The 22,299-nt window shown below is 45.0% G+C and overlaps 3 protein-coding genes across 3 annotated transcripts; 2 read left to right on the top strand and 1 right to left on the bottom strand.

Moving 5' to 3' along the window:
* Positions 1–263: 263 nt before the first annotated feature.
* LOC140371543 (myelin-oligodendrocyte glycoprotein-like) lies at positions 264–2,918 on the top strand. The gene is made up of 3 exons (XM_072458714.1): positions 264–339; positions 1,203–1,535; positions 2,755–2,918. The coding sequence occupies exons 1-3, from the start codon at positions 264–266 to the stop codon at positions 2,916–2,918; spliced, it is 573 nt and encodes a 190-aa protein (XP_072314815.1).
* Positions 2,919–4,762: 1,844 nt separating this feature from the next.
* LOC140371880 (uncharacterized) lies at positions 4,763–12,418 on the top strand. Its single transcript, XM_072459106.1, has 5 exons — positions 4,763–4,853; positions 9,879–10,199; positions 10,913–11,045; positions 11,160–11,371; positions 11,652–12,418. Exons 1-5 carry the CDS (start codon positions 4,781–4,783, stop codon positions 11,933–11,935), a joined length of 1,023 nt encoding a protein of 340 aa, XP_072315207.1. The 5' UTR covers positions 4,763–4,780; the 3' UTR covers positions 11,936–12,418.
* A 3,577-nt stretch (positions 12,419–15,995) lies between these two features.
* Positions 15,996–18,790, bottom strand: LOC140371746 (ICOS ligand-like). The gene is made up of 3 exons (XM_072458954.1): positions 18,649–18,790; positions 17,988–18,323; positions 15,996–17,915 (listed from the first exon to the last, which is right to left on the bottom strand). The coding sequence occupies exons 1-3, from the start codon at positions 18,716–18,718 to the stop codon at positions 17,623–17,625; spliced, it is 699 nt and encodes a 232-aa protein (XP_072315055.1). The 5' UTR covers positions 18,719–18,790; the 3' UTR covers positions 15,996–17,622.
* Positions 18,791–22,299: the final 3,509 nt, after the last annotated feature.

Below are 22,299 nucleotides of genomic sequence, written 5' to 3'. Positions count from 1 at the left end.
TGCATGTTTTTCCAAGGTATTTTTACACCTTCTATTCGTTTAAAGACATTTGTTAGTTTTGTAGGTCCATGAAATACACACAAGCGCCGCCTCTTTCCGCCTGTAACTCCGCCCATGTTCACCTGAAACCCCGCCCCTTCCCGGCAGCTATAAAATGCTGTGTGTTTCTGTGTCGCGTTGCTTCATATCTTTATTTACAACGCGTTTTTGCGAGAGCAGCGAATCCTCAACGTTCTGTTCGGTTTGAGTTCCAAGAGTCCGTCATGGTCCGGTCCAGACACCTCAGACTGCTGCTTCTCCCGGTTTTATGGAGCCACGCGCTGGAAAACACCACTAACGGTCAGTCACGGTCTAACTAAAGCAGGACTAAACCAGGACTAAACAAGGACCTAACCAGGACTAAACCAGGACGTAACCAGGACTAAACCAGGACTAAACCGGGACTAAACCGGGACTAAACCAGGACTAAATCAGTGGTAGCAAGTATGAGGTGCTAAAGAGCTTGTTGACAGAAGTCGTGAAATATCTCATCTCTTTTGTGCTTCAGTCCTGGTTCCGACTAATAATATAAACCTGGTTTACTTCAAAATACTCAAAAAGTTGGACCAATCATATTCATCTTTAAGCCGGAAGCTCGGGAAAAGATCCTGGTGTTCGTCAGGGCAACGTTTCAGACAACAAAGCAATAAACGAATAAAACAATTCAACTCGAACAAAGGTTGAGTCTGAGATTAGGACTAAACCAGGACGGAACCAGGACTAAACCAGGTCAAAACCAGGACTAAACCAGGACTGAACCAGGTCAAAACCAGGACTAAACCAGGACTGAACCAGGACTAAACCAGGACTGAACCAGGTCAAAACCAGGCCTGAACCAGGACTGAACCAGGACTGAACCAGGACTAAACCAGGTCAAAACCAGTTCAAAACCAGGACTAAGCCAGGGCTGAACCAGGACTGAACCAGGACTAAAGCAGGTCTAAACCGGGACTAAACCAGGTCAAAACCAGGTCAAAACCAGGACTAAACCAGGACTGAACCAGGACTGAACCAGGACTAAACCAGGTCAAAACCAGGTCAAAACCAGGACTAAACCAGGGCTGAACCAGGACTGAACCAGGACTAAACCAGGTCTAAACCGGGACTAAACCAGGACTAAACCAGGACTAAACCAGGGCTTAGGTGTTGTGTTTGTCTTTCAGTGTCTCACAGGCAGGTGGCGCCGTTGGTGGGCGAGGACTGTGAGTTGCCCTGTTTGATCGACTCCAGCGCCAAAGTCCTGGTCCTTCAGTGGAGTCGACCCGACCTGGACGACATTGGGTACCTCCTGTTCTACCGACACCCGCGGGTCCGGACCCACTACCAGCACCCGGACTTCAGGGCCAGAGTCCAGCTTCAAGACCCAGGACTGGACCACGGAGACCTCAGCCTGGTCCTGAAGAACGTGACGCGCAACGACACCGCGACTTACGAGTGTCGACTGCTGCTGGAGAACGAGGTCTCGAGGACGACGACGGTCCAGCTAACGGTCAGGGGTAAGAGGGACTAAACCAGGACTAAACCAGGGCTAAACCAGGGCTAAACCAGGGCTAAACCAGGGCTAAACCAGGGCTAAACCAGGGCTAAAGCAGGACTAAACCAGAGCTAAACCAGGACTAAACCAGGACTAAACCAGGGCTAAACCAGGGCTAAACCAGGGCTAAACCAGGGCTAAACCAGGGCTAAAGCAGGACTAAACCAGGGCTAAACCAGGGCTAAACCAGGGCTAAACCAGGGCTAAAGCAGGACTAAACCAGGGCTAAACCAGGGCTAAACCAGGGCTAAAGCAGGACTAAACCAGAGCTAAACCAGGGCTAAAGCAGGACTAAACCAGAGCTAAACCAGGGCTAAACCAGGGCTAAACCAGGTCTAAACCAGGACTAAACCAGATCTAAACCAGAGCTAAACCAGGACTAAACCAGGGCTAAACCAGGGCTAAACCAGGACTAAACCAGAGCTAAACCAGGGCTAAACCAGGGCTAAACCAGGACTAAACCAGGGCTAAACCAGGACTAAACCAGGACTAAACCAGGACTAAACCAGGGCTAAACCAGGGCTAAACCAGGACTAAACCAGAGCTAAACCAGGGCTAAACCAGGGCCAAAACAGGACTAAACCAGGGCTAAACCAGGACTAAACCAGGGCTAAACCAGGGCTAAACCAGGACTAAACCAGGGCTAAACCAGGGCTAAACCAGGACTAAAGCAGGACAAAACCAGGCCTAAACCAGGTCTAAACCAGGACTAAACCAGGGCTACACCAGGTCTAAACCAGGACTAAACCAGGCCTGAACTAGGACTACACCAGGGCTAAATTAGGGCTAAACCAGGACTAAATCAGGACTAAACCAGGACCACGCCAGGACTAAACCGGACTAAACCAGGACTAAACCAGGGCTAAACCAGGTCTAAACTAAGACTAAACCAGGGCTAAACCAGGGCTACACCAGGTCTAAACCAGGACTAAACCAGGTCTGAACTAGGACTACTCCAGGGCTAAATTAGGGCTAAACCAGGACTATACCAGGTCTGAACCAAGGCTAAACCAGGACTAAACCAGGACTACGCCAGGACTAAACCAGGACTAAACCAGGACTACGCCAGGACTACGCCAGGACTAAACCAGGACTAAACCGGGTCTAAACCAGGACTAAACCGGGCCTAAATCAGGACTAAAATAATGCAGTCATAACCCCTTGTTTTTTGTGTTTTGCAGATGTAAAGAGGTGGAGTGAGGAGGCAGTGAGCGGGGTCAGAGGTCATCTTTTACTTCCTGTCACTGCTTTACTTCTTCCTCTTCTGATAATGATGATGATGATTGTGCGCGTCGTGGTTTTAAAACGCCACTTGACACAACCAGGGCTTGGACTGAGACATTAAGATGGATTTTTTTTTTTTTTTATCGGCTTAAGAGCCTTTTTTGTTTCGGCTTTAGCCAATAGCCAACAGCTAGAATAATGTTTTGATTCGGCTTTAGCCAATAGCCAACAGCTAGAATAATGTTTTGATTCGGCTTTAGCCAATAGCCAACAGCTAGAATAATGTTTTGTTTCGGCTTTAGCCAATAGCCAAAGGCTACAATAGTGTTGTAAATATTATATATATATTAACCCCCCCTCCTGGAGTTGCCACCTTATCGTGGTGGAGGGGTTTGAAGGCTCAGAATCTGAAGATCTGAGCCAGACCAAGGGCAATTCAACATAAACTAAACCAGGACTGAAGTAAGGTCGTAACCAGGACTGAACCAGGACTGAACCAGGACCAAACCAGGACTAAACCAGGACTAAACCAGGAGTAAACCAGGACTAAACCAGGTCTAAACCAGGAGTAAACCAGGTCTAAACCAGGACCAAACCAGGACTAAACCAGGTCTAAACCAGGACCAAACCAGGACTAAACCAGGACTAAACCAGGTCTAAACCAGGACCAAACCAGGTCTAAACCAGGACCAAACCAGGTCTAAACCAGGACCAAACCAGGACCAAACCAGGACCAAACCAGGACCAAACCAGGACTAAACCAGGTCTAAACCAGGACTAAACTTGTCCCAGACTAAACCAGCTGCAAAATGAGTTCTTAAACAGGACCAAATGAAACAGGTCTTGATCAGAACTGGACAAAGCCTAAATTTCAGAATTAAGATCTGAAACTAAATGAGGTCAAAACCACAAACGAGGCTCCTGCCGAAAAGTTACATAATGCATCTTTAAGTATTACGAGTGTTGAATGCATTTCTGACCTTATTTTAAATGTAAATGTTACTATGTGTTGTTATTTATTGAATTACAGTATTTATTGAGTCACGTGTCAGTATTATTATATAAAAGAATATTCATTTTAAGAAATAGACTAAACATGAAAATATTAGAGCTTAATATTCATACAATTGTTTGGACATAGTGGATTTTTATTGATTTATTTTTGTACAATTTTACCAAAACCTTTACTCAAGTGTGAAAAATGTGAAAAATGGGTAAAAGTATTTGAAAAAGTAAAGTTGATGCACATGTTACAGTGAAAAGACGTTGCACATTTTGTATTGTTGTTTATTGATGTTTCTGTTCTATTTTTACTGACAAATAAAGACATAAACTGTGCCGTTCCCAAACACTGAAAGTAAACGGGAGATAATTGAATAATTTTTTTTTAATAAATACTACATTTTGTGTCTACACCTGTGACAAGCGTAGTTTAAAAAATATGAACGCCATATATTGGCAGGACATGTTAGGAATAGAGTTGCCTTGCATTTTGTTAACTTAAGTAGAAATAAAACTGCATTCAATGTTTTTTATGTCATGTATGTGTCATGGTCAAGTCCCACGCACACGCAGCCAACAAATCTAAATGTAACAGTGAAAACCCAGTAATAATGTATCTAAAATGACAAAAGACAAAACTGTTTCCACCATTTATTTTAGTCCTCATTTGTTTAAATCCGCTTTGATCGGCAGAAAAACTGTTAAAATGGTGAAACTCACATTTCCACGTGTAAAATCCCTTCAAACTCCACCGCGTAAAAGATAGACACAGTGTCTGTTCGTACGAAAGACAAAATATGTGTAAAAAGTTGAGTGACATTTTAGTGGAGCTGTACAAACTGGCCTCTGGCAGACCGGTGTGAGTCACGGCTCTCGGGTTACAGCGCGATCGGACTGACGGCCTGTGATTGGTCTGACGGAGGAGGAAGAGGAAGTGGACTTGGCTCCAGGCATGAACACTGATCACAGACAGAGTGGAACATGGCTGTGGGCTTCACGTTCATTCCTCTCTCGTTTGCTTTGATTTCCATCGTTGCCGTCGACTGTCCTCCAGGTGAGACGCGCCGAGGCTTTTAAACGAGATCTTAAAGGGAAATGTATGTTGTTTGTGTGCAATGTTGTTTGTGTGCAATGTTGTTTGTGTGCAATGTTGTTTGTGTGCAATACTCTGCGCGCTAAGCGACACAGACCCAGGAATGTGCAGCATCAGAATGAACGAACGTACTAAGTGGCTTTGGCGAACGATGAACGATGATAAAAACAAGACGTATCGAGTCACAAAGGGCATGCGTCGTCGCTGAGCTTGTCGCTATTTGCAAACGGGTTTTTTAAAGGCTTCTAACGCGGGGATTGCGCAACGTTAAAATGAATGACTGTCGAAAGCGCTCCACTCCTATGACGGTGTCGCAGAGCAGTTCTGAACACTTAAAAAACCTCGAAAAACGTTTTATCAATGAACCGGTCGCTGGATTTGTGGACCTCTGCCACAGCTTTTGCACGTTGTCGTTGCACATGGCTTTACGGCTCCCCATCCGCGCCATGGAAACGCTCCAGCACGCACGCACTCACCGCTCTCACTGCAATAGTGAATAGTGACAGTATCGTGGTAAATCATGGATCAGATTGATAAGACTGTATTGTTCATTACTATTGCTATGCTTTGGTTCTGCTTTTTCTTCTTCTTCTTTTTGATCAACATTCAGGGGCCCCAAAACACAAACAAACAACTCACAAACTTGACAATAACTCTGACAAGACGAGATACGATGTGTGGTGGGCGGGTCTCTAGATTGAATTAACGACACGGGTATTGTTAGTTCTCAGTGCATACCACAGACTGCACCGAGTTAAATCTAATACTTTGTTATCCCCGGTCCACAGTGTCTCCAGAGTGAAAGTTTGTCTGTGTTTATGTCTTTGTGTTATCCCAGTGACCCCCGCCTAACGCCCAAAGTCACTGGGATAAGCTCCAGTCACCCGCGACCTCTGACGGGAACAAGTGGTAGAAAATGTATTTTATTTTTCAAAATGCAAACGCTTAAAGCTTTTTTTTAAACATTGTGTTTAAATTAAAGGATAACTTTTTTTGATTTGGTTCTGCTGAGTAGTAGTAGTAGTAGTAGTAGTAGTAGTAGTAGTAGTAGTAGTAGTAGTAGTAGTAGTAGTAGTAGTAGTAGTAGTAGTAGTAGTAGTAGTAGTAGTAGTAGTAGTAGTAGTAGTAGATGACGATAGAAAACGCTGTATATTACTAAATGTATGTACTACACTGAAAAGTACTATTCATAAAAAATTTATTAAAAATAGATGTGGAATTTGGATGACTAAAACGAGACTCTGATAAATACTTTAATTGCGTTACGAATCAAAGGATTGGCAAAGGGGCGCGGTCCGAGTTGGGGAACATTTTGAAGTGTTTATCTCCGCGATGCGCAAAGTCACCCACCTCGGCCCCGGAAAGTTGCGGAACCTGTTCGTACATGAAGAGTCTTGGACGGCGGCCCAACGTTTACAACCGTCCGTTGCCGTGGTTACTGGGTCCTGCCCCCTGTAACCCTGGATGTGTTACGCTGCAGTTTTCAAATAAATAGACACGTTTTACGGAGCAATTTCATGTTTTAATAGAGGATCGTTTTGACATTATTCACACTTTGGCGCCGTATTCAAGACAAAATGCGGGATTTGTTTCATCAAGATTAGACTTTGAACGATAAATACTTGTGATAATGACGTATTTAGACCGTTATTAACCGCGGCGCGACAGAAGCGGGCAAAGCCAAGCCGGTCCATCAGAAGAGCTAGCAAACATGATTTTGTCTTTCTAAAAACGGACAAACAATAATGGATCCATCGAGAGTCGAGCGGTGACCGAGAAGGCTTCTGGGTAATAGGGGCGTGGTCTGCAGAAGGCGGCGGAGGCGTGGTCCGGCTCGGGTCAGAAGTCGTGTTCGGTGGCCATCGCTGTGACGTCGTGATCCCGCGTCACAGGGGGAGGGGCCTCTTCTGCAGAGAGTAAAAACGTGTGAGGTCATTTCTCGAGGCTTTTACTCCAGAGGCCCTCCCACAAACCTGCACCTTATTCTACATTTGTCAAGTTGTATGTGTGTGAAAACCAGCAGAGACGCCAAAGTAATGCGTTCGCTTTCCTTTTAAAGCTGTTCCGCTTAGAATCCACAATCTATCAGGAAACTTGAGGCAAAAAAGTGACATTTCTAATTGGATTTATTGGCCTCCACCTCGAGGTGCTGGGAGCTCGTGACCGATCGTATGAGTTAACGATCATGAGGCCGTATGAGGATCCTGGTGGAGCACATTCATGGACCAAAGAGACGTTTCATCCAATACACTCAATTTACACATTATCCTTGTCATTTTCATGCAATTGTGAGTCATAAACAATTATTTCCTCAGCATTATTTCCACCCGTTAATGATCATTCGATTACTAAATGAGCTGATGATTATGTTTGCGATTGATTGACGCGTTGCAGTCTTAGAGCGTTCCTCTGGCTCCTCGCTGCGTCCTTCGTGCGGCGGGTGGAGCGGTGTGTGCAGAGCTTAAAGATGCAAATGTCAAATCGAAGATGTAAAGAGGTTGCCCCGCCCCCTTCACAGGGCCCCACCCCCCTCGCCTGCCTCCGCCCCCCTCACCTGAGCGCGTCCGTCTGCAGATGGAGAGCATGAGGACAGTGGACAGCACATAGGGACACAGCACCAGCAGGTGGCAGAGCACAGCCACAGCCGGGGGGCGCTGTGAGAACAGTGGGGTCTCCGCTGAGGTGGGCGTGGTCCAAGTGGATGGGGGTGGGGTCCCAGTGGATGGGGGTGGGGTCCCAGTGGATGTGGGCGGGGTCCCAGTGGATGTGGGCGGGGTCCTTGTGGATGGGGGCGGGGTTAAATCAGTGGAGGTCTTAAACTCTGTGAAGAAAAACATGAGTCAGACGCCGTCGCGAGCTTGTCAAACTCAAAAGGTCTAAACCAGACTTTACAGACTCGTCCGTGCATTTGTCTCCAGCAGGTGGCAGCAGAGGGTCTCAACCATTTTCTCTTTGTGTACAGCCACAGTATGAAACGAGCCCCGGGGAACATACCTGTGTGTTCGTGGACGCTGATGCTGACGGGTGCAGAGCGGCGCCCGTCACCCTGGCACCAGTACAGACCGCTGTCCCCGGGGAGAAGCGCTCCGATCGTACACACGGAGCCCCTCAGTCCGCCCCAGCCCTCTCCACAGCGCCCCCCGCTGTCCGTGCTGGTGTTCCTGTGCACGGCCCAGGCTCCGGAGTCTCCAGAGGAACAGCTCAGAGACACGGAGTCCCATCTGGAGAACTGGGTCGTGTCTGGACTCAGAGTCAGGGCTGTGGCTGTGGGAGTGACAGGACCAACAGTTCAGGACAGGAGCGAGGCACGGATAAGATAAGATTCATCACAAATCAAGGAAGGAAAACGCAGACACACTATTAAAGCTCCATTTGATCATTTTCTCACTGATACTGTGCAGTTGGAAGCCCACATTTCCTGATCAAATACCACAATATGTTCTACGACTATAAACAACACAACTATATTCTGAACACCACCAAATCACTAACTGTAGGGTTTTACATTTATCTTTGCATTAACCTTTCTTTAACTAGGTGAGACCCCACTGAGACCTCTATTTTCAGCCCTTTTCTAACGGCGTCCGCCCTCGACTGGTCCAGGAAGTTCATTTCACAAAACGTTTCCACGCGAAGTCGCATTCAAAACACGACGAAAGAGGTTAAAATGTCAAAAACACTGACCTTGGAGCGCGAAGCAGGGCAGCAGCCAAGTCAAAACTACGAAAAAACAACGTTCTGCCATTATTTTAAGACTGTGCGAAGGGAGAGGCGCGTGCGATTGGTTTCACTCACCGAGCAGAGCGGGGGCCGCCATCGCTGCAGGGGCCCGGGGGGTCTGTGCTGGTGATGGTGAAGCCGCTGTCGTGTCGCGGCTCTTCCTGTCTGACGTTTGTTTGAGTCAAAACCACAAATGCAACACCTCGCTTTGCAAAAAAACCCAAAAAAAACAACAGTCCCTTTGTTCATTTACACGGCCGGACAAATCAGACAAACCAAGAAGCCCGACATCAGATGAACAACAAACTCTTTAGATCTGATAAACGTCTGGTTGTTCAGCTCAGTGCATCATTATAATGTGAATTTTCTCTCATTTTCTCTTTCATTTGTGTTTTTTCCAGTCGTTTTCCTGTTTTTGCGCCATTTTTCCACTAAAACCATCCACAGGTGTGAACTGTTGGAAAAGAAATCCAATCTTTCTCATGCATCCCTCAACATTTCAATCATCCGAAGACTCAAAAGCTCATATTTTCTGCCTGCGTGTGAACGTATACCGCATTATCCAGACTATAAGTGGCACCAGCCAAAAAATGCATAATAGCGAAGATTTTTTTTTTTCTTCATATATACGTCGCACTGGAGTATAAGTCGCATTTTTCGGGGGGAAATTATTTGATAAATTGAAAACCAAGAACAGACATTTCACCTTGAAATGCAGTTTAAAATAATAACAGATGAGAGAACATGGTGAATAGGTGTACGTATGCTAACGCTAACACCTTCAGCTACATGACGTATGCTAACGCTAACACCTTCAGCAACATGACGTATGCTAACGCTAACACCTTCAGCTACATGAGGCACAGACAGAACTGTGGTAAGTGTCTGGTATGTTAGCGTAACATATGAACAGTTATTCAGATAACTATAGCATAAAGAACATGCTAACAAGTTTACCAAAGCATCAGTTTTACCCCAAATCACTAAATCCTTTGAATTCTTCTTCCTCTGTGTCACTTCTAAACAACTCCACAAACTCCAGAGGAAGAGGAAGTGCAGATTCTTCTTCTGCGTCGCTTAGAGCCTAGAGCGCCCGCTTGTGAAATGCGGTTGTCAGTGTGGAAATAACGAATAATATCACATAAAAGTCGCAAAAACGAACAAAAGTGAAAAAAGGTGCGACTTATAGTCCAGAAAATACGGTAGCCCCCGGCAGGCACATCATGTTGTTGGCATTTCTAACGGCGTAAACTGTGTCTGTTTCAGTGCCGCAGAGGACCACGCCTCTGTCCGGACTGGAGCTGCGATGTCCGGCTGTTAAGGGCAAAGTTAGGATCTTGGAGTGGAGGCGAGTTGGTGTCGACCGACATGTCCTCTTGTTCAGAGACGGTCGAGTGTGGGACAACCAACAAAACCAACTTTTCTCTCAGCGAGTAGAGCTCCGAGATCCACGTTTAGAGTCTGGCGACCTGAGTGTGATCCTGAAGAACGTGACCCGAGAGGACAGTGGGGTTTACACGTGCGAGGCTCTGATTGACGGAAAAGTGATGGTGGCACATAAAATCACTCTGACTCTGACAGACGCAGGTGAGAACAGTTTGTTATGTAGAATTATAATAACATACATTTTTCCAGAGTTCATTGAATGTTATTGCAGAATTGTAGGTGAATTGTCATATCATAAAACTGCAGTTGCTCACAGACTTTGGAAATAGGGGTAAGGCAGGGTTGTGCTTGGTCCCCCCTTTTGTTCCCTCTGTACTCGGAACCATTGGCTCAACATATGAGACGATCAGAAATGAACGCGTCTCAACCGATGGGACGGGACATAAAATTGCCAATATATTTGACCAAACCAGACATTTCCATGATATCGGTCCAATGTTAGGACCAAGGTTTTGTACCAAATTGAACAGACCTGAGATTACAAAAGGTATAAAAGGTTTTTCACCAGATTGTTGAAGATAATCACATGAATGGAATGACATAATAACAGATATCATACATGTATCGAAAAAATGACATCGGAAATGGACCGACTGTGGACCAAAATGGAACTTTAGTGTAGTTGATTTCTATTTGTATTTGTTGTAAGTTTAATCCAAAAAATAATTCAAAAATAAATAAAACTGCAGTTGCATTTGGCCTCCGTGTGTGGTGGTTAAAGTTTGTGCCACATAAAATGGAGGCAAACACTCGCGTTTTGTTTATTAGTAGATCAAAATGAACCCTTCTCCAGACCGTCCGTGACGATTGTAGCGTGAGACTAACGACGTGAACCTCCTGTGCCTCTGTCAAAGATGAGCCCATTGTGAAAGAGTCCGGAGAGGACGTGGAGCTGCCGTGTTCGTCCCCAGAGGGCGCCAGAGTGAACGAGCTAAAGTGGATTCTGCAGGAGCCGACGGGAAGAGATCACGTCATCTTCCGCTTCAGGTGAGACTAACCAAAAAATCAATGTCTAAAATTCACTTCACAAGATTATTCACGATTTAGAGTGCGTGAAAGACGAAGAAAAAGTGAAGCATTTATCTGTTTTCTGTCCTGCAGCGACGGCAGAGTGGAGAATGAGGCCCAAAGCTCGGCCTTCTCAAACCGAGTGGAGCTCAAGGACCCGGCGCTCAAGTCCGGAGACCTGACGGTGCTGGTGAAGACGCTGGTGACGGAGGACAGCGGCACCTACTTCTGCTCGGCTTCGTATGGACGGACCGCGAAAGACAAAACGCTGGTCGTACGTCGGATCCCTCTGACGGTGAAAGGAGGTGAGTGTCAGGAAGGTGGCAGTATTTTCATCACAAATGGATTCAAATGGGAGATAAATGGGTAAGAGAGTGTGCGGATGCCCCAAAAAAAGGGACCAACAGTCACTTGAGTTCTCAAAATCCTCCATTATTCCTTTTAAATATGCAGTTTATTCAAAGCAATGCCATCTTTGTCTCTCTTGTCCTCTGTCTCTGTCTCTCTGTGGCCTCTAAATGTAACATCTGCTTAATCATGATCAATTATTATAGTTATTGTGTCCCTTTTTTCATGTTTTAACAGGCAATCAGGACTGGTGGATCGCAGCGCTAGTGTTGGGGGTTGTAGGGCTGGTTGTTGTTGTTGTTGTTGGTGTTGTTGTTTATAGAAAGCGTATTGAAATATGTCCGGTCCGAGTTGAGCCTACACGAGCCGACACGACGCCACGAGCGGCGGAGGACTCTGCTAGTTCTGATTCTGATGAGGAGAGTCCGTTTGAAACCAAGAAGCAGCTGAAGGGTCCTCTCATGTCTTCATCCTCACAGCAAATACAGCCAATAAGACTGCCTGGACCGTCCACAATGTGATCCCTCCTTTTCACTGTTTGGATCAGGGCTGGTTCGCTGGCGGGCCTATCATAACGTATAAAATAAACTATAAAAACTGTTCTCTCTATCTCTCTCTCTCTCTCTATCTGTCTGTTATTTGTGGACACTGTTGTACAAAACAGCAACAGGAATATTGACCTATGACTTGGGTTTTGACACTCCTGGTTTGGATCCTCTTTCTCTGTGAGGAGCAGCTTTGTTTATAACAGACACAGAGAAAGCACTTTAAAGAAAGAAAATGTGTCAAAAGGGGTCGATAAATACTGTATTATGTAGCAATAAAAGAATGTGCACATGGTTATTGCTTTATTGCTGTGGAGAGCGTGTAGAATGTATGTTTTAATATTTGTTTTTTATTTTCAAACGATATATCTGAAAAAATATTGAATGTCTTGTGATGTCAAGTAGTCTGTTGTCTGAAAGTTTAGTTTTTAGTTTTTTTTACCTGTCTTAGGACAAACATTGTGCCATATTTATAATATTTGCTGAATTGAATAAATTACATTGAATATTTTATCTGCTGTGATGAGATTAAATTGTGTTTATTTTGTACAAAAAACACTTTAAATAATAAAAGGTAGAGCAACATGAATGTGAAATGTAAATGTTTAGATAAATAAACAGTTGGTTGCACTTGAACCTTCCGAGCAGCAGGTGGTGCTGTGTGACAGTCTGTCAGTGTTAGAAGACTCAATTATTGATATAAATGATTATATATTTAGCCCATAGAATTTCAGTGCGAGTGTGGAAACTGTAGCTGTTTTAGAGGGTAAGTTTCACTAACCAGGGCTAAACCAGGACTAAACCAGAACTAAACCAGGGCTAAACCAGGTCAAAACCAGGACTAAACCAGGACTAAACCAGGGCTAAACCAGGTCAAAACCAGGACTAAACCAGGACTAAACCAGGGCTAAACCAGGACCAAACCAGGTCAAAACCAGGTCAAAACCAGGACTAAACCAGGTCAAAACCAGGACTAAACCAGGGCTAAACCAGGATAAACCAGGACTAAACCAGGTCTAAACCAGGACTAAACCAGGACTAAACCGGGACTAAACCAGGACTAAACCAGTGGTAGCAAGTATGAAGTGCTAAAGAGCTTGTTGACAGAAGTCGTGAAATATCTCATCTCTTTTGTGCTTCAGTCCTGGTTCCGACTAATAATATAAACCTGGTTTACTTCGAAATACTCAAAAAGTTGGACCAATCATATTAATCTTTAATCCGGAAGCTCGGGAAAAGATCCTGGTGTTCGTCAGGGCAACGTTTCAGACAACAAAGCAATAAACGAATAAAACAATTCAACTCGAACAAAGGTTGAGTCTGAGATTAGGACTAAACCAGGACTAAACCAGGACTAAACCAGGTCAAAACCAGGACTAAACCAGGACTAAACCAGGACTGAACCAGGACTAAACCAGGACTAAACCAGGACTGAACCAGGACTAAACCAGGTCTAAACCAGGTCTAAGCTAGAACTAAACCAGGACTAAACCAGGACTAAACCAGGACTAAACCAGGACTAAACCAGGACTAAACCGGGTCTAAACAAGTTCTAAACCAGGTCAAAACCAGGCCAAAACTTGGTCTAAACCAGGACTAAACCGGGACTATACCAGGTCTAAACCAGGACTAAACCAGGTCTAAACCAGGACTAAACCAGGACTAAACCAGGTCTGAACCAGGTCTAAACCAGGTCTAAACCAGGTCTGAACCAGGTCTAAATCAGGGGAAAGAAAAGTCTAATCCAGGTCTTAACTTGGACATGGTCTAAACCAGGACCACTTCTCTAAACTTGGACTAGGATCTGGCTCTAATAGGACTATTAAAGGACCATAAATAAGGTCTACATAAGGTCTACCCAGGCCATATTCTGTCCTCAAAAACTCTGATATCACAGGTTTAGGTTCCGGAGAGTTTAGACTTGGCCTAGTTCTGGCTCGAACTTGGTTTACAACAAATAATATGATCACACCAGATTCAATGGTTGTGCTATGCCTTTGTGAGTGTTTTGATGGCGTTGTCGTTGCCGCTCGAGTTAATGTGTAATAAGACCCTGGAGGGAGCCAATCAGGAGCCAGGGGAGTCCACAGCCGTCTTCTCAAATGCTCGGTTCATGTTTCTGTCTTCTGGCGTCCAAACGTGTTCACACGCGTCTGTTGTTTTCGTTTGAACAGAACGTGTTATCAAAATCAGATCGGAACGGTACCAAAGGTTCAGCCAACAATCCAACCACGCCTCAACCTGCTGGAGAGACTTTTATTTCAGTATTCAGCACTTTGTATGCTTCTGTTTACCAAGAGGTTGTGGACAATGTTGAAATCCGGACTGACAAATGACATGTATTAAAGAATAAAGAAGTGTGAAACTCGTAAAACACAAACGACGCGAGAAGGAAGTCGAACGAAAGGTCACAATGCTGAAACGTCCAGGGCGCTTCTTCTTCTTCTTCTTTGGTGTTTTATGGTGGTTGGTATCCAAGTGACTTTTGCGTTCTGACCGTATGTTGCAGCCCTAGTTGTGGCAAAAAGCAATTTAAATCAGACACTTTCAAACACGCCCAAGCGAGCATTGAATAACCCAAGACCTTTGGTAACCTCTTCACAGCCGCTCCGGATCAGGATCTGGGGCTGGTCAGACTTAACCGCGTTCAGCCCCACATCTTGACCACGAAAGCCGCGGGCGGGTCGGCGAAACGTCCGACCGGCGACTCGAGAGGCTCCTGCGCCGGCGTGACCGTTAGAATCTGTCGTCTGTGGCCTCATTTTTGCGACTTGCTTCCCCTGGTACACTTCTTAAGCCGTTCGGAGCCCAGACTTCATGGAAGTAGAATCTGCCCTGGGGGAGTACGAGTTGACATAAGAGTATAACATGTTCTAGGCTGAAATATACCCTGGTATAATCAAGCCCGGGCCCCTTTAACCCCACGTACACTCCAGCTTGTTACGTCGGCATGAAAATTGCCTCGATTACCACCAAAAAAAGAGAGTTTACAGCCACCAAACACAGATGTTCTTCTCACTGCTGGAGCCCACGTTTGGAAGAACGAAGCGACGCGCAAAAAACACTGGCTTGATGATGAGAGCACTATTATTTATCATATTATCATTAGCATTATTAGCATCAGCACAACATTTTAAGGAGGTTTCCCCCGCCCATCCCCCGTACAAATATCGTTTTGAGTCGTTAAAGGCTACGGCAACGGTCCTGATTCCTCTTGACGAAGCTGGACACGACAACAAACCAGAACAAAGTAAAAAGGACGTGACCAAACATGACCAAAGCTACTAAATCAGGACACAAACGGGAACATGAAACATAAACTCTGAATAGTGCCATTGTGTGCGTCCTCGGGCACTTCCCCCACGTTGCCTGAATGTGTCGTTGTCGCTGACATCTTGTGTTCTGTTGACAGTCAATAGTCCCAATGTGGTCGGACCGGTTTCCTTTTCACAGGTGTAACAAGGAGTAACTGCAAATTCACTGTAAACACTTTTAAATTCCCCCCAGTATTAGTAGCACAGTGATTTGGCGCCGAGCCGCAGTGTCCGTCTCAGGGTCACGGGTGAGATTTGAACTGGCAACCCTCTCATTAAACGGTAACCGCGCCACTCGTCTCGTCATCAATTCAAGACCAGACAAACGTGCACAAAAATAGACGTTCCTTTAATCGATTGGAGTGGTGGCAAAAGCAAGTCGTTGTCGTTGGGGCCGCGACATTTTAACCGATTAATCGCAACTATCTCAGTTATCGAACGGTCATTTACTGGTCTGTAGGTTCCAGAACGTCCCCCGAGCGGAGAAAAGAAGCTTCACGACCCAAATCGGGCCGTGAGTCGGTGAAAATGACCATCAATGTGCTCCGTCCTCAAACGGCTTCACTCCAGCTTCATCCGGGTCAAATTTACCAGAACAAAAACGTGACTTTTGCGTTCTGAACGACAAACTAATCGAAAGAATAATCGCTCGACTAATCGATTAGCGAAGTGAGCGTTGGTTGCAGCCCTAGTTGTAGCAAAAAGCGATTTAAATCAGACAATTTCATCACAAAGTTGCTCTTTATGTAAAACAATCAAAACAAAAATTTAAAGTGCGTTGTTGCTGAAGCAAAAGAGACATTTACAGTGTTTCATAAAATATACATAAAATACATAAAAAATACACGTGGTTCCAAACATCTGCATTTACGTATCACATTACACTCACGTTGCATCTCGTTAATCCTAAGACACGATGACAGCGCTGATTAGAGAAATATGAGAAATGCTCGTTACCATAACAACCTAGCGTACTTAAAGCGGTAAAGTGCAAACATGCCGCGTTTTTACACTGTGTTTGCCGGGGTACAACCTGTGGTCAATATCTATTGTAGTTTTACATCAGTCCAGTTGCCGTTTTTGAAGTAAAAATTTCAAAATAAAAGCACAAAACGAGAAAAGGTAGGGCTGAAATGGAATCCCGCTGTGATGTCATCAAGGTGCGACAGTCCATCTGAAGCGCGGAGACGATTTAAACGCAACTGACGCTTTAAACAATCATTTCACAAAATAAAAGTTGTATTTTTCGTAGAATCATAACCGTTGTGCAATTTTAAACGATTCCGGCCCTCGTTTATGATGTGGTTGCTAGGTAACGGCTGCGGAAACACCTCGACGTGGCACCCGCGCCTGTCCAACCACAACCGACATCGTAAACGCCAACTAAATGGTCGAACTGGGGAAGAAATAGTCAAAATGTTTCGTGCGATCTTAATCACGTCCGCTGCGTTTTCAGGAAACGTTGTTGAACATGTGACTTTATCTGATCGAACGCGGAACTGTCGAACCACGATAAGTTTTATCAGTCACAGCAGAGACGATCCACGTGACGACGGAGACATCTCTGCTCGAAGAAATGTCTTTTACCCTGGATACGAGCAAAATGGAGCTTATGCATTTTGCACGTTTAATAGTGGACCTTAACATGGACTTAACTTAAAATCGATTTTGATGACGATTGACAAATTTGATGGACTTTGGACTCATTTGGAGCGTTTGTTTTGGAGTTTGTGTGACTTAGTTTTAATTTTGACGTCTCGGTTTGATTTTATTTTGTCTATTTTCTCTCCGGTCCTGTTTTGTGTGGTTTATGTTGTATTGTATAAAGTGTTCACATTCAAAAAACAAAATCAAATATAAAAAAAGGAGTGTTCCTTTTGTCTTTTTTAGTTCTTCCAGTGTATTAACAGTTATCTAAGGAGGTTGGGCCCAGAGGGAACTTTAAGTGTTTGTCGTAGTTATTGAAAATCCGGAAAGAAACCGAGACAAACTCCACACGGACACGCCCAAACGAGCAAGGAGGACCTTTGCTACCCACTTCACACCCGCTCCGGATCAGGATCTGGGGCTGGTCCAACTCAACCGGGTCCAGCCCCACACCTTGACCGCGAACGCCGTCGGCGAATCGTCCGACCGGCGCACGCCACGCTGCCGTTAGTGGCCTCATCTTCGCGTCTTGCTTCCCCCCCCCTTCCCCGTCGATCGTTTGGGCCTGTGCCGCTCCTCCGTCGCCGTTGGAAAGTTCGGCGGGAGCGGCCGTTGGGTCTGGACCAGAACCTGGGGCTGGTCGTGTTTTAAACAGGTTGAACTTTGTCACTGCGAAGCGGCGAAAGCTGCGGGAGGGGAGAGTCACGGCAAACATTCAGGCTCAAGAGGGTTCTTTTCGCACAGGTCCGGGTTCGGTTCTTTTTTCTGCAGCCACGGTTTGAGTTGCTCTCTTTTTTTAAATACAATTCCAAAAACAACGAACACGATTAAAGCTACAACACCAACACCGACCGCCAGTGCTGTAAAATTAAAGTTGTCTTCATCTGCTTCAGCACGACTAATACTTTTGGCGATTTTTCCGTTGACCGTGTTGTCTTCTCTCATCGTTTCGTCGTTGTTTTGAGCTTCCAGAGGCTGGTAGACTGGAGATTTCTCTGTGGACCGAAGCAGAAGAAGGTTATCGAGAGGAACGCAGTGATCAGAACTCGGGACAGGACGATCGTTACCTTCCGGCTCCGACACGGACAGCTGAACGATGCGCGTGAAGTCTCGTCTCTCGCCTCCCGACGTCTGGACTAAAACCTTGCAGGTGTAGTCGCCAGAGTCCTCCGGCGTCACGTTCTGAAGGATCACGCCCAGATTCCCGCTCGTCATCTGAGGGTCCTGCAGCCGGACTCGGTCGGCGAAGCGCTCGTCTCGGTACCGCTTCACGTTTTTGCCGTCTCTGTAGAACAAGAGGTATCTGTTCGACTGCTTCCACTCCAACACCACGACCGTCCCCTCTGGCACCAAGCACCCGAGCTCCACGTCCTCTCCGGGTGTTCCGACCTGCTCTGTAAAGACTGAAGAGATCATTGAAATCCCATGAGAACGAATTCCAAATGGAGGTTTTTCCCATTACTCAGCACTAAACCCACCCCAGTGCCTGAAGTGAAACGGCAAGACTTTCTGGAAATCACATGACTCTGTTCAACCAATCGGTGTCCGTGAAGAAGAGATCAACAACAGCAATGCCCTCATACATCAGCTTCTGCAAGTCTTTCACTCGCATTTACAAGTCGGTACGTGATAAATATGTTGGAGAAATGAATAACACGAGCAAACAGTCTTATTATTCCTACAAACACAGACACTTGTTTGGATTGTCTTATCATATTTTCCACCCACCTGAGTCATCGGCTGAAACTGTCGGGAAGAACAGCAGGAAAATGTGTAAATAAAGTAAATGAGCCTCCATTGTCAGCTACAAACGGTCAACAAACGGTCTAAAAACAGTCTACAAACGGTCTACAACAGTCCAAAGCGAGGAGAAGAGCCACAGTGTAGACGTTAGGGAGTGGGGGAAAAGCTTCAGCCAATCAGAGGAGTGCAGAGGGAGGACGGAGAAGGCTCATTGGGCGACTGAGGATAGAAATGGTCGGGGGTTGTGTCTGCAGTAATGGATCCATGCTGGAAAAATGCTTCCCCCTGGTGGCAAGAATCTGAATGTCAGTGAGACGTGGCTAAATAAAGAAGAGTGCAGTTCTTTAAAGAAACTAGTTCTTGATCTGTTACCAAAAAAAAAAAAAGGAACTATTTGTTCACAGATTGTATTAAAAGACCTCTGACTTTTTTTTTCTTTCTTTTTTTTCTTAAATTTTTGTTTGTGTCCAGCCTCTAATAAAAGGAATCATCTGCTATCGAGCTGTTTGACATTCAAAAAACATTCTTATTTCCATTCTGGGATCATCAGTCTCAGCTCAAGAGACACAAAGAGTCCAGACATTTGTGTTCCAAAGGGTTCAGAGGCAGATTCAGTTTAAACTGGGGCTCATTTTGGTCAGAGTTTTGGACTGAATGACATAATTAGCTCTTTGTGCAGCAGCTGTACTGTTCTTTTACAGATAAACAAGGAGTATTCAGAAGGCACAGTCTGTCTTTAGTTCTTTATTGTTTTAAAGACTCAAAGTGTCGCCGCTCTCGTCATTTGAAGTTTGAGACGCGCAGCCATAAAACACCAAAGAAGAACCAGAATAAGGTTTATTGTCATTGTCAATGAACAAAATTCACAAACATAGGAACTTGTCCTGGTGATTCGATGCAACACAGGGGGGCTGTGACTTTCCTGAAGTCCACAATCATCTCCACTGTCTTCTGGGCATTGAACTCCAGGTTGTTACGGCTGCACCAGGACACCAGCCGCTCCACCTCCTGTAGACAGACTCATCCCCGTCCCAGATGAGCCCGATGAGGGTGATGTCGTCATGGTGATGAGGGATGTGTCGTCCGCAAACTTGATTAGTTTTACATAGTCATAAAAGAAGAAAAAGAAAAAGAAAAAGAAAAAGAAAAAGAAGAAAAAGAAAAAGAAAAAGAAAAAGAAAAAGAAAAAGAAAAAGAAAAAGAAAAAGAAGAAGAAGAAGAAGAAGAAGAAGAAGAAGAAGAAGAAGAAGAAGAAGAAGAAGAAGAAGAAGAAGAAGAAGAAGAAGAAGAAGAAGAAGAAGAAGAAGAAGAAGAAGAAGAAGAAGAAGAAGAAGAAGAAGAAGAAGAAGAAGAAGAAGAAGAAGAAGAAGAAGAAGAAGAAGAAGAAGAAGAAGAAGAAGAAGAAGAAGAAGAAGAAGAAGAAGAAGAAGAAGAAGAAGAAGAAGAAGAAGAAGAAGAAGAAGAAGAAGAAGAAGAAGAAGAAGAAGAAGAAGAAGAAGAAGAAGAAGAAGAAGAAGAAGAAGAAGAAGAAGAAGAAGAAGAAGAAGAAGAGGATCTCATGTGCTTTGAACTCGTGGGCTTTGAAACGCCAAAGAAGAAGAAGAAGAACGGAGTTTAAGGGATAAAGTCTAAAGAATACGACTACGAAAAGTCTGAGGAATAAAGTCTGGCGGTAATGCAACAATTGGATGCCAACCGCCATAAAACAACAACAACAACAACAACAATATCTGGCGGTAATGTAACCCTTGGTTACCAGCCGCCATAAAACACCAAAGAAGAAGATCACCACGCCGCACGAAGACGAGACGAAGAAGATCCGATCGATCCGTTCAGAGAAGACTCAAACTGTGTGTGCACCTGCGAGATCCAATAAAGCTCTTGACCCGTCGCTCATTCTCTTCACTCGCCTGAACACAACGCTGTCCTGACCCGACACCAGTGTCCAAATCTTCACGTTATTACAGTCCTCGCATCAATTTATGGTCCATCGAGCTGGATCCGAGCCACCGCTGCAGTCAATATGTCCAGGCCACATGAGAGAGAACCTGTCGAGGAACGCCCACAGAGAGCCACGCAGCTCCCGCCATATCTCCAGGACAACGAGCAACAGGAAGAAGCGTCTGCCGCACCAGCACCTACGGCGCCGGACAGTCCTCTTCGTGATAATGTGGTGATGATCCTGGTGTTGGTGGTGCCTGTGTCTATTTATATATCTTTGTGGTATCTGTTGTTGAAGTGGGGTGAGACGTTTTACGCGTCTTGGACGTATACAACCATGGTGATATTGATGATTTTGATGATAATAATGGCGTTTGGAATGGCACTGTGTGTGTCGCAGTTGGTGAAGTCTCTGTGTTTGGTGATGTCGATGGTGTTGGCGGGGTTGGCGAAGTTTGTGAAGTCGGTGATGAAGACCAAAATCACAGACCAACCTCCTCTTGCAGATGTCTGAATCACATTAATAAATGGAACAGAAAGAGTCAATAGTTTGCAGCCCGTGTTTTTTATGTGCCTTGATCTGTTCTGCAGAAGAGCAGGAGAAGGGGCGGGGCAAGGATATGCAGGGGCCGTGGGGGGATGATGATAACAATAATAATAATTAAAGCCGCAAGCGGCAATGATCGGCCCTCGCCACGCTGCCAAGCCGCAAGAGGAGGGGGCGCTAACGCGCCCCGATGGTCCTTTTATTACGCCTACTGCTGAATCTGTGACGCTGTCACATCTTCTCCCCTTTGTTTTACCATCAAAAAGCAATTTTATTTTGAATTCTTGGCAAAATGTGCGGCTTTGCCGCACAGAGACCGTGACTTTTTGAATAAAAATGTGGATACCTTTTGATGGTCCACCCCTGAAGATGAGTCTCACCAAATTTCAGGTTAATAGGGCTGACGCCCTGGGAGGAGTTTGTGAAAGTCTAAAGTGTAAACATGTTCTGGTGATTTCCCCATTCGAATAACATGGGAGGTTTTGGTCATCACTACGGCAACGCCATAACAATTATGACATGGGTCTCATTGACTTTTTTGATGGGTATGCCAAAATTGAGTTGTGTGTCAAATTTCATATAATTTCGCAAAACTAAACATTTAACCTCCATATAAAATCTGTAGGGGGCGCTGTGGTGCCAAAATAATAAATTTCACTTCAAGTAGGTTTAGGGCAAAGAGTTCAACAACTGATTCTAATTTGACGCAATTCGGACTTTATCTGCGCAAATGGCAGAAATTTTAAATTTTTGGAGATTTCTGAAATTCTAGCTAAAGTTTGCGGCTTCGCCGCACAGAGACCGTGACAGGTATCAATGTAATTTGAATAACTTTTGATGTCCCACTCCTCAGTACCATTGTCACCAAATTTCAGCTTTTTAGGGCCAAAGCCCTGGGAGGAGTTCATAAAAGTAAGACGTTTGGAAAAACTCCCGAGTCATGCTTAGCCATTTTTTAACCAATATGGCCGACATTTGGTTGGGTGGACGGCGTTGCCGTAATATTTTTTACTTCTCTTGTCATCATCTACCTCTGCGCCAAATTTCATGATTCTACGATCAGATTTTTTTTGGGTCATATCCTATCTCTCAATGCATTTTTGGTACATTTGGGGGCGCTGACGCGCCAATTTTATTAATTTTAGAAA

This window comes from Eucyclogobius newberryi, unplaced genomic scaffold, assembly GCF_026437365.1.
Source record: "Eucyclogobius newberryi isolate DKJ021-1_F unplaced genomic scaffold, fEucNew1.0.hap1 SCAF_22, whole genome shotgun sequence".
Lineage (NCBI taxonomy): Eukaryota > Metazoa > Chordata > Actinopteri > Gobiiformes > Gobiidae > Eucyclogobius > Eucyclogobius newberryi.
The sequence above is the reverse complement of the archived record's forward strand: the minus strand, read 5'-3'. Positions and strand labels throughout refer to the sequence as shown.